We start from the raw sequence: 12,633 nt of genomic DNA on the forward strand, positions 1-12,633 counted from the left end.
CACCAAGAGACAGGTGCATATGCAAGTTCTGTTAGTTGAAGGTGTGGGAGCTCCAGGAATGCCAAGCAGTTCCCAGCACAGTCATACCTCGGGTTACAGACACTTCAGGTTGTGCGTTTTCGGGTTGTGCACCACACCGAACCCGGAATTACCGGAACGGGTTACTTCCCGGTTTCGGCGCTCGCACATGCGCAAAGTCCTAAATCGCGTTTTGCGCATGCGCAGAAGCGGCGAATCACGACCTGCACGTGCGCAGATGCAGCACTGCAGGTTGCAAACGCTGTGGGCTGCAAACATGCCTCCCGCACGGATCACGTTCGCAACCCGAGCATCCACTGTATTCCCTTTATGTTGGGCACCAGCCACGTATGGGCAAAAAGAATCAGTTAATCCCAGGACACCTAGTCAGCCTCAGCTGAATCTGTACTGTACTGTAGTGCTGTACTCAGCACGGATAGCATGGTCAAAGCAACACTGGGCTTTAGCTGAGTCTGCAAGGGGAAAGTAGTTTGATGCCCTAGTATGGACTCTCACAGGTATGGTGGGATGAAGCGTTAGTAACAGAGAAGGTGAAGCTCAACAGGTGTGCAAATAAGCTTGAAGTTCAGCCTGACTCAAACATTAAAACTATTTGCAGCACCTGGTTTTCACCCACTACACCTGCCAGTTCTTGGTCCAGCCCCCATTTGGTTTGCGTTAACAGAACCACCACCAAATCCTTCACCTTGGCACTGTATGCAGAGTTGGCATCTTCTGGCTGAGCTTCCTGCGTCGTGCCTTCATCACCCTGAGGCGCCTCTTCAGCAGTACTGGCTACCTGGATGCGGCTGGGGTGCCGGAGAGTCAGTGGCTGAGTGAGTGGAAAGGTGTCCAACCAGCTGAGGCGCACATCATAGAACTCCTTGGGCAGCTGGATGCTGCAGTAACGCCTCAAGATTTCCATGGCATCGCAGAAGGGGCTGGAGAAAACAGACAGATGCCAACGCCAACCCCCAAAAGAGTGTAGTTTGAATTATAGTTCTCAAGATTAAGGAGCAGGTTTTGTGCATGTTTGGATACAAGATGGTGGAATGAACCTTCCAAAACTGCATTGATTTTAGCTATACTGATTTGTGAGTTTCTAATTCCCAAGCAACATCAGCTAAAGGTTGAGAATAATGAAGACGGTGACATTTATATACTTCCTTTCTGCCAAGGCAGTTAGTTGTTGAGCTTGAAAAGCTCCTATTCCTGACACGAGAGGGTTCATTCAGCAATTCCCTCCCCCAAAGGGACCCCTTGGTCTCCTGGCCTTACCTGTTCACAGCATAGCAGGCCAACTGGACTCGGTACTGGGGTGGTTCGTGCCGTGGTTTTTTCAGTCCCCATGGCTCATTACCTTTCTGCTTCCGTTTCTTGGAGTCAAAGTCATCCCTAAAAACATGGCAGTACAGCAGCTAAGACAGCAATAGCCATGAGATGCCAGATCCTCCAAGCTTCAGTTCTTAGTAATACACAGCCCTGCAAAGGCCATAAGCTTAGGAAAGAGACCCCCAGCCTGATTACCAAAATTATAGTCTGACAAATGTATATCCCTACCCTGGAAGAAATTGTGTGGAACCTGTAATTACTGCAGTCACTCAGATTTATAACCATGTGTTTTATCCAAAGATGTCAGGGCCTTCTGCTCTAAGACTCACTGCATCAATCAACTCTCCCATGCAATGTGCAACCAGGATTGAGTCTGCTTAGCCACTGACCTATGACAACCCCAACAAATATCGCAGAAGACCATAAAGGAGTGTATATGTTATCTAGCACTCTGTTTCTGAAAGCAGTCAGCCAAATTCTTCCGGGAAGCCCATAACCAGCACACAAAGGCATTGACAGGCCTCCCCCCCCTTGCCCACCAGTATCACGTATACATTGGCATACCACCTCTGAACCATTCTATTTAGCCATCATGGCTAACTGTGGCACAAGAATCCTTGAGAGGCAGGAGAAAGGCTGAGAGAATTTTGCAGCTGCCACCCTGTAATACTACAAGCACAACTGAAACTAAAAGCAGCAGCACAAGACTGAAAGGGAAAAGCCTGGAGCCAGGGTCCACCCCCCCCCCGTCATCTCCAGTTAAAAAGGATTGAGTAGCAGTTACTGGGGGGACGGGACTTCCCCCTGCCTGAGACCCTGGGGAGCCACCGTAATCAATACTAGCAGACAAGACTAGGCTAAGGGGACAAACAGTCTGACCTGGTATGAAGCAGGTTTCCTAGATACATTATTTATTTATTTTTGCTGAATAGAAAGAGGCAGTGTGAGCACAAGGAAAATACTAAATCTCAATTGGGGGGGGTGCACAGAGAACAGGTTGTGGGGAAAACAAGCATATGTGTCAAGGGCTCTTCAGATAACTCTCTTTGGAAGCTTGCACTATTTGCAATCCAAAAAGGAGGAGGAACAGAAAGGGACTTTGTGCCAGCACAGAGGACACCCACAGTCCTTACCATCTGCCCAAGTCTTGCCTGCCCTTTGGACCCCGACCAGTGTATCTGCCAAGATGGCTCAAGTGCAGCGATGGAGATGTCTGGAAAAGGCTCATTGCTGAGGAAGGAAAACATGCCGTCTTATTTCTGCCTTTTGGACAATTCATTGGCCTCCCTGTGCCTCCCCCCCCCATTCACTCAAAATTGTTATCATCAGCTGGTTCCAATTCACATACTAATTCCATCTCAGGCTGAAAATCTAGCTCCCCACCTTGGCCACATATATACCACCCTAGAGATCCTTCACAGAGCTGCAACACAGGTCCTATCCACCCGTCCCTTATCAAATAAATTATAGTCTTTTCCCATGGCCCAGTGAAGAGGGCTTATTGAAGACTTGGGCTCCATACTACCATCCTAAAAGAGGATCTTGCCTCAGTTTTTTCCATGGTTTCCAAAAGAGATCTGTCTCAAATTCCATCACCAGACATACCACCCCAAATTGTATATTTGCAATACTTAGTATGTCTAACCTTCCATTTCTCCCCCAGCAAAGACAAGATGCAGCAGCAACACTTACGCTTCTGGGGAAAGAGAGGTGGGATACGGTGAGGCTGAAACAGCAGCTGTGGCTGGGCTCCCAGGATGCCTTGCTTCTGCCCCAAAGAAGCCACATGGAGCAGAGGGGTGGGGGGCTTCAGAAGAGGCTGTGGTACAAGCAGAGGCTATGAACCAGAAATACAACCCTTCTTACCCTACTAGTTCCCATATTTAAGAATGCAGACCTCATTGCGAAGAATCAGGAGGGAACTCCCCATTTCTCCACAATGTCAACTGTATTGGCAATGCAGAGACACAAAAGTGGAATGTGCCTATGCCAGAAAACCACCACAGAATACCAGATAGTGCGGCCAAGAAATAAACCAGAAACATACATGCACACCATTTTCTTCTGCATGGCATGTACATCGTCAGCAACAGAAAAGCTACACTATGGACTTCATATTAATATCTCACATCTATCATTCCAGAATGCAAAGTGCCTGGGATGGATAATCAACGATGCTTTTCCAAATCTAGAGTGCCCAAAAATCTGTAGTAGTAAGGAAAGGAACAACAGTCACTATTACCTTACCCATTCTCTTGCCAATTTAGTATTTATTAGACTTTGGCAAGAGGGGCTCAAAACAAGATTTTATCTTCCAAGATACACCATTCCCCTCACCACCCACCAATCTAGATCCCCACTACAACACGCAGAATTGTGTACCTACAGAGTATGATCAGTCTACACTGAGTTGTTTTAGGGTCGTTGGGCTTTTTCCCACCTAAAGTGTTTTTGTACTTCTGCAGATACGCCACTGCCTCTCTTGCTTCTTCATGGCCCCATTTTGGCTACAACCCTGTTGGCACTCGCTAGGGAGCAAGACACTACGAGAAACTGAGAGACTTTCAAAGATTCTATGCTTAACAGCTTCAGGCCAATCTATTATTCATTTGCTAGCACCTGACGTTAACTACTTTAGGAACATCAGATTTTAGGTTGTTAAAATGACTCCAAAAGGTTACCAATATGCACTGTGTAATCTTGCAGATGGTGATACAGTATATCACACCCCCAATGCCAAGAGCATGCTCTGCCACCCACGTATGGCCAGTGTCTCTACAATGTCAATCAATGCCAGATAATATCCAGTGTTTCCCATTTTCCATGTTTGGCTTGTCACAGTTTTTACATTTCATCCCACTTTTTTGCAATGTAGAAAGGAACTATTAATTATAGAAAGCTTGGGATTATTTCTGTATAAATAAAGAATTCCAATCTAGCTGTATGGTATAAAGCTGTTTTCCAATGGCATAAGACAAGACAAGAAAGGACACTGATAACTCCCATAACTTTGGTTTGCAATGCAAAAAGGAATCCAGTACAAGCAACACAGATTTCTGAAGAGAATGGCCAGGGCAGAGTCACTACATAGAAACTGAAAACTGGCTGGTTAGAAATCTGGATCCTCTAGAAGCCACTGCAAACACGTTACATTTACCGTATTTTTCGCTCCATAAGGCGCACCGGACCATAAGGTGCGCCTAGTTTTGGGAGGAGGAAAACAAGAAAAAAAATATTCTGAATCCCAGAAGCCAGAACATCAAGAGAGATCTGGTTTCTGGGATACCGTGTGGCTGTTCTGGCTTCTGGGATAATCGCGCCAAGCCTCTTCAAGGCAGCGGGATGAAGGCTCCCCCTGCCCGAAGAGGCTGTGCGCAGCTAAGGCAGAAGCCAGGACAGGCGCGTCGCTGAAGGGGCGCTACATAGTTCTCCCTCTCTGCGCAGCATCTCTCCTTTGCAGGAGAGGCGCTGCGCAGAGAGGGAGAACTGCGCAGCGTCCCTTCAAGCGAAGCTGGAGAAGGAACAGGAGACCCTTCTGTTCCTCCTCTGGCTTCCAGGACAGGCGCCCCTTCAAGCGAAGCTTCGCAGGACAGGCGCGTCGCTGAAGGGGCGCTACATAGTTCTCCCTCTCTGCACAGCATCTCTCCTTTGCAGGAGAGGCGCTGCACGGAGAGGGAGAGCTGCGCAGCGCCCCTTCAGAGAAGCGGGAGGAGGAACAGAAGGGTCTCCTTCTGTTCCTCCTCCCGCTTTGCTGAACGGGCGTTGCACAGCTCTCCCTCTCTGTGCAGCACCATTCGCTCCATAAGACGCACTCACATTTCCCCTTACCTTTTAGGAGGAAAAAAAGGGCAACTTATGGAACGAAAAATACGGTATTTTATAGTATCCTTTTTTATGTTGATGGTTGAGATGTTTCTTTGGTTTCACACTGTAAATCTAACGGATTGAGGTTGAATCCTGACAAGACAGAAGTACTGTTTTTGGGGACAGGAGACGGGCGGGTGTGGAGGACTCCCTGGTCCTGAATGTGGTAACTGAGTCCCTGAAGGACCAGATGAACAGCCTGGGAGTCATTTTGGACTCACAGCTGTCCATGGAGGTGCAGGTCAATTCTGTGTCCAGGACAGCTGTCTACCAGCTCCATCTGGTACGCAGGCTAAGACCCTACCTGCCCACGGACTGTCTCGCTAGTGGTGCATGTTCTAGTTATCTCCCGCTTGGACTACTGCAATGCGTTCTCCGTGGGGCTACCTTTGAAGGTGACCCGGAAACTACAACTAATCCAGTATGTTGCAGCTAGACAGGTGACTGGGGGCTGCCGCCAAGACCACATAACACCAGTCTTGGAAGACCTACATTGGCTCCCAGTACATTTCCGAGCACAATTCAAAGTGTTGGTGCTGACCTTTAAAGCCCTAAACGGCCTCGGTCCAGTATACCTGAAGGAGCGTCTCCCCCCCCCCCCGCCCCATCATTCTACCCAGACACTGAAGTCCAGCGCCAAGGGCCTTCTGGCAGTTCCCTCCCTACGAGAAGCCAAGATACAGGGAACCAGGCAGAGGGCCTTCTTGGTAGTGGTGCCCACCCTGTGCAACACCCTCCCATCAAATGTCAAACAGATAAACTACTATATGGTTTTTAGAAAACATCTAAAGGCAGCCCTGTATTGAGAATTTTTTTATGTCTGGTGTTTTATTGTGTTATTATAGTTTGCTGGAAGGTTCCCAGCATGGCTGGGACAAACCAATCAGATGGATGGCATATAAATAATAAAATTATCAATAATAATAATAATAATAATAATATCATCACTTCTTTGGCTCTGTGTGAAGGTCTCTTAGTTCTGACTTGCACTTCCATTCAGGATTCAGAAGCTATCTGGGCCTTTCTAATGTCTCTGGTGGAAGACCCACTTTTCATGTTAGTTGTGAATTTTTCACTGCTTCATTGTACGATATGAAGTAGCACTGAATAAAGTGTGCCGCCTTAGTAGAAGAAAGGTAACTCATCTCCGTACATGAGATCAAAGCAAACACAAGCAAAGTAACTCAAACTCTATATACGACAAAAGAATCCCCCTACACACTTGGAGAATGAAACACTGAGGTACCTGATTTGACAATGTCTGGACCTTCAAGGCATTCCAGGGCACCGACTGGCTAGGGTTGTAGACAGCTTTCACCAGCACCTTTTCGCCAATCTGTGGGATCCGACCTTTGACAACACTGAAACAAAAGAGAAGAGATGAAAACACATGTCTTATTTCTGCTGGTGCTGAGTTTCTAATGGGCACCTCTAAAGCTCATAACTGAAGGTCAAGTCCAGCTTCACCAGCCAGGCCCTGTCCTGTGCAGACAGCAGAGTCAGGAGTCTACGTTTTCTGACTGTACTTCACAGGAAACATACAGTTGCCTTATATCAGGGTCCGGCTAATTATGCATTTAGCAAAGTATTGTCAACTCTGACATGCAGCCACTCTCCAGGATCCCAAACAGATATTTACCACCACCTGCAGTCCAATTCTTTTTTTAAAAAATGGATATATCAGGAATTGAACCTAGGACCTTCTGAAGGCAAACCATGTGCTCCACCACTGAGCTCTGCTTCCTCCACTAAAGACTGCACGTGAGGAAATCAGATTTTTCGTTATCTGTTGCATAAAGAAAAAAATCTCTGCAAGTATTAAGCTAGAACAGCAATAACTGGCTGGAATTGTTTCTCCACAATTCAAAGTGCTGCCTCAGGATTGCAATACCCCAAGAAACACCTCTCTACATATGAATAAGCCTGGACCCAGTGGGTCTTCATCAGAGGCCTTTCTGTGTGTGCCCCACCCAAGGGGGGTATGGAGGGTGGCCATACGAGAACAGGCCTTTTCAGCGGTGCCCCCCCCCCATCTATGAAATGCTCCTTTCCAGGGAAACTCACCTGACACCATCTTTGTCAGTTTCTGGGTGCCAAGCTAAGACCTTTCTGTTTACCTAGACTCTGGTTAATTAATGTTGCCTCCTATGATTATGCTCATCTTATGGTGGGGTGGGTAGGACTTAGTCCTTTTTGATATGTTGCTGGAAGAGAATTTTAAGTATTTTCAACTGCTTTAAAATTTTCTGGTTTTAAATCATTTTTATGTTTTATTTTGTCAAGTTCATTTTTAGGACCCTCGTACCTACGGGACCGCTTCTCCTGGTATGCCCCACAGAGAAACTTACGGTCTTCAAATAAAAACATCTTGAAGGTCCCAGGCCACAGAGAAGTTAGGCTGGCCTCAACTAGAGCCAGGGCTTTTTCGGCTGTGGCTCCGATCTGGTGGAACACTCTGTCACAAGAGCCCAGGGCCCTGCGGGACTTGACATCTTTCCGCAGGGCCTGCAAGACAGAGCTGTTCCACCAGGCCTTTGGCCAGGGCACAGCCTGACTCCCTCCCTCGGCAATCTTCGCGGAGCTCTGGCCCAATGGTTGCCAGTGGCCTGAATTAATTAATTTTACAATGAATGATTTTAGAGTGTTGTTTATGTTATACTTTTATACTGTTTTATTACTGTTAGCCGCCCTGAGCCCGGCTTTGGCTGGGGAGGGCGGGATATAAATAAAAATTTATTATTATTATTATTATTATTATTATTATTTTTAAATTTATTTTTATTATTTAAAATGTGTTGGGGGTGTTTATTGGGTTGTTTTTGTTTTTATTTTGATTATGTATTTAGTAGCTTTAAATTCTGATTTTATCCTGTGAACCACTTTGAGACCTGCAAAAGAGACGATTGGCAATTAAAATTGATGGAATACGCAGAGATGGCGAAACTTACCAGAAGATTAAGAGATCAGGATGATAAACTCTTTGTAGCAGAATGGAGGAAATTTATTGAATATATGAAAACAAACTAAACAATTAAAAACATTAGCAGGATTGATATAAACATGAGGATTCTAAGGGAATTAAAAAGGATAAATGAGTAAAAAAGACAAATTAAAATATGAAGTAAGAATTTGAAAGAAAAATAAGAAACCATAGAAGAGGAGGGATGGAAGTCAAAGAAAACATTACTGGATTTTTGTGTGACTTATTGTTGAATATATATTTATTATTGAATGCTTCTTTATTGTTGAATATTGTAAAATGGAAAAATGGGGTGGGGGGTTTAAAGAGCATCTTCCAGCTGCAATCTAAAGCAGCAGAAAGGGCTATACTAGGTCAGGCTTCCTCATTCTTCCCAAGTGTAGATCAGGCTTTGGTGCCATTCAAGAAGATAGAAGGAAACACAAGTCTGCTGGATGGCAAGGGGACAATGCTATTAGTAGCCACTCGCTGCCATCCTAATTGCTCTCTACTCACCTTAATTGAAAGAAAACTTCATCATCCACCACTCCAAAGTAATCGTGGAGGCTGGTGACTATTCCAGTAAAAACTCGTTGTTTCTCTCCCCCCTGAAAAGCAAAGGCCCAGGGAAATCACTATAATGACATAATGAAAGGTTACACACTAATCACCAGTGTCACAAATCTGGTCATCTGCATACCCAATCCCCAGGCTCAGTCAACAGGTACAATCATAACAAACTGCAGGTGCGACCTATTCACAAGCCATCTAATTCACTCTCTTTGTCAGTCACTGGAGTTCTAGACAGTTCACAATATTTCTTAATACTGAGGCCATATCAAGTCCTGGCTACTCTCAAGCTCTTTCATCTGCCAAAGGACGAATTTGCCATTTATTGATTTCTAAATCCTTTAACACTGGATTCAATATCACTATTGATGTCAAGCAGTAACCAACTCTCTTTCAAACTGAACAATTATGTTCCATCCTAATCCAACTGAACCCTGAAAAACTATTCTGTCATATGAGCCTCTTCAGACATCAGCAGGCCCTACACGCGGTAGAGCCTGGAACTCAGGATCCGTATGCCTGTACTAGAGAAAGGAAACCACTATTGACTTGGGCACTCAGGCAGAAACTGGGCAAATAGGATATACACCTGTAAAACAGATTACTTACTTCATAGGGCAAAATGCATGTGATCATGAGAGCCACGAAACAAACCTCAGGAAACCGGGGAATCACAGAAAGGCCCTCATCATAAATTTCTATTCTACCCTACTTCATCAAAGTACTTACTACAAACACACACCAACTGTGACTTAGAAGAATACTGCCTTTCTCAATAGCAGGTATGGGAAATTTCTGGCCCTCCAGATGTTGCTGAACTACATCTGCCATCATCATTGGCCATGTATGATGGACCTCATGTAGTTGTAGCTCTGCAACAACAGGAGGGCCAAAGGTTCCCCACATCTGCTCTATACGGAGTTATTCAACTGCTCAACTAAATGCCAGTTGCTCTGCAAGGAAGCACTCTCGGGCTCCATGCATCAGCCACAGGACCCAACAGACCCCCCAGCCAGAGGAAAAGCTGTACAGAGCTTGCTCCCCACTAACTCTCTGCTGGAAAGAATATTGTGCTCCAACAACTAGGTGCCCTGGGTACTAAAGGGGAGCAAATTCCATTGGTTAGGACCAAAGGCCACATAGTTTAAATGTGGCTTTTTTATTGTGTCACCTGCTGGAAGCTGTCTTGAATACCTTTTCATCAAAAGACAGGAAATAATAATAATAATTATTATTATTATTTATACCCCGCCCTCCCCGGCCAGAGCCGGGCTAAGGGCAGCTAACACCAGAAAAATTACAGTAAAAACGTAATGGGGATGGGGACCAATTTAAAATACAGGTTAAAATGCAATTTAAAATGCAGCCTCATTTTAAAAGTAGCCCATAGATCAAAACCATAAAGAGAGGGAATCATAAGGGTCTGACTGAGTCCAAACCAAAGGCCAGGCAGAACAGCTCTGTCTTGCAGGCCCTGCGGAAAGATATCAAGTCCTGCAGGGCCCTAGTCTCTTGTGAAAGAGCGTTCCACCAAGTTGGGGCCAGTACTGAAAAGGCCCTGGCCCTAGTTAAGACCAATCTAACCACCTTGCGACTTGGGACCTCCAAAATGTTGTCATTTGTGGACCTTAAGGTCCTCCACAGGGCATTCCAGGAGAGGTGGTCCCATAGGTACATGGGTCCTAGGCCGCATAGGGCTTTAAAGGTCAAAACCAGCACCTTAAACCTGACCCACCGGGAGCCAGTGCAGTTGGTAAAGGACTGAATGAATGTGATCCCGTGGCAAGGACCCCGTAAGGAGCCTCGCCGCAGCATTCTGCACCCGCTGGAATTTCTGGGTCAGCTTCAAGGGCAGCCCTGCGTAGAGCGAGTCACAATAATCAAGCCTGGAGGTGACCGTCGCATGGATCACTGTGGCCAGATCAGGGCGAGAAAGGAAAGGGACCAACTGCTTAATACGGCAGAGATGCAGTGTACTTATGCTCCAGCAAAGGCAAACGGTAAACTAGGATGAACAGGCTGATCTATGACACTGTGGCAGGGGGACTAATTTAAGAATACCATAGAGCCATCATCTACGGTTCTGTAACCATCTACAATATATACTTAGTCCTGAAACAATTGAGAAGGAAATGGGAGATACTAATTATCCTAGATCAGTTATGACTACAAGTGAATTTGAAACTCTGTGTCAGGCAGATCCTCGTCAAGGCTACTGTTTTTCTGGCACCCATTCACACTGTGCAGTATTTCATATGAGTTCTTAAGCAGCATGGCTTAACATTTTCTTTATTTCCCCCTCCCCAAATTTCTAGCCTTCCCACTCAACGTGAAGAGCTTCACTGTTGCAATCAGAGTTATGACCACTTACATGACCTTAAGCCAAATTTGATGGTTTGAAGGAAGGCGGCAGTGTGTAAACCCTAACACACACTTGCTATCTCCAAGGATCTGAAATACGTATTTCCAACCCCCCTCCAATGGCTTTGAGCCAAACTGGCACAGAGCATGCAGCTCTAGTTTCATTAAATGCAAAGAGTTTGAAGCCAGATGCCAAAGACATCAGGAGAGCCACACAGACCGTCTTCACCTGACCTCTGGCTGAGATTCCATCCGAGACACATCATAAACCACTTGCCTGCATCTAGAATACATAGCTGCTGGCACATGCCCAGGGAGTTGACTAGAACTGCCTTGAAACTTGTTCATAGAGCTCTCCAGTGGAAGTAGAATCCCTTAACTGTTTTCTCGGGAAAACGAAAAAACACCAGAATTTCACTGACATCTACAAGAAAACACCAATCATCTCCCACAGACCTGAAGATGGCGTGCCGCCTGAATAATCTCTGCTGAGATAGGAGGATTTAAGAGGCCAGGTGCAGGTCCCAATAAAGAGGCTGGTTGGGTTCCTAGTGAAAAGGAGCAAATAATTTTAAACACTAGAAAATCATTGAATGGTCAGATAGAAGTGCATTTATGTACAATTTCATTCATTAGATAGATGGCACTTAGCAAAAAAATAATACATTCATTTCATTACAACCATGAGATTAGCTCCTTACTATTCCCATTAAGATTCAAAAGATTAGAGTAAACGAAGTGTGGTGACAAGGATGGGACTAAAGCACCCTTAGCTAAGAACTGAACAAAAGCAATGCTCATATTTTTGTATGCGGATTTTCTATCAAATACACACACAGAGCACAGAGCATTAACAAAAGCCAGTAAAGCAGAAATCTCTTTCCCTCTAAAGAATTTAAAAAACAAACCCACCACATATCCCTCATGAAGAAGGGTTTAAAGAAGCCGCAGAGATACCACCCATTCAGCATGGCCTAAACAACAGCATGGATAGATCAGAGGCAAACTTTACAACATCCTTATCTGACTAACCTGAGAAGGTCCTGGCTCCCTGAAGATTGCTGGCTCTCAGCTGCTTCTGACGCTTGAACTGTGCCATTTTGAAGGGTTCTTTTCTAATGTAATGAGAGAGACGCAAAAGTTACAGAGAGATCCCACATGCAAACCAGCACGATGGATGCGGGGAAAGAGTTGAACCCTTTCAGCTGTCAGAACCACACCGACAAGCCAGCGCTGCTCTGCCACAACTTTCCCCAAGAACTGCAGCTGCTCCGTGACCCACCCTGCCAGATTTCCACAGCAAGGGGGGCCCTGTGCCTCCCCCCCCCCGACCCAGCCAGCCCTGCAAGCGGCAACCCGGGTTCCTATTCAGCAGCGAAGCAGCTCATCTTCGGCCAGAAGAAGAAGAAACAGGCAGAGCTAAGCAGGGAGAGAACAAAACCCGGACAGGCCAGGAAAGGAAAATGCGCTGGAACTTTTTGAGGGGGAGGGAGGAAGAGATTCCAGCTGGGGCGGCCGGGGCGGCGGGG

The 12,633-nt window shown here is 45.9% G+C and overlaps 1 protein-coding gene across 6 annotated transcripts in view; it reads right to left on the reverse strand.

The window, feature by feature from the left end:
* Positions 1-12,633, reverse strand: part of CCAR2 (cell cycle and apoptosis regulator 2) — a 31,392-nt gene that overhangs the window by 18,513 nt on the left and 246 nt on the right. For 4 of the 6 annotated variants that reach the window (XR_014213836.1, XM_082200276.1, XM_082200273.1 and 1 more), the window contains exons 2-9: positions 12,137-12,219; positions 11,561-11,652; positions 8,690-8,781; positions 6,461-6,575; positions 3,043-3,187; positions 2,484-2,580; positions 1,297-1,413; positions 725-959 (exon numbers count right to left, since the gene is read on the reverse strand). Coding sequence is in view for 5 of the 6 variants with exons in the window: in XM_082200276.1 (XP_082056402.1) it covers positions 725-959; positions 1,297-1,413; positions 2,484-2,580; positions 3,043-3,187; positions 6,461-6,575; positions 8,690-8,781; positions 11,561-11,652; positions 12,137-12,203 (960 nt within the window). In the remaining variant the exon portion in view is untranslated. Of the gene's footprint in view, positions 1-724; positions 960-1,296; positions 1,414-2,483; positions 2,581-3,042; positions 3,188-6,460; positions 6,576-8,689; positions 8,782-11,560; positions 11,653-12,136; positions 12,220-12,386; positions 12,568-12,633 lie in introns of those variants that run through there. The other 2 variants (XM_082200274.1, XM_082200275.1) reach the window with 2 other exon arrangements.

The sequence above is a fragment of the Podarcis vaucheri genome, assembly GCF_965113315.1.
Source record: "Podarcis vaucheri genome assembly, chromosome: 15".
In the NCBI taxonomy this organism is placed as follows: domain Eukaryota; kingdom Metazoa; phylum Chordata; class Lepidosauria; order Squamata; family Lacertidae; genus Podarcis; species Podarcis vaucheri.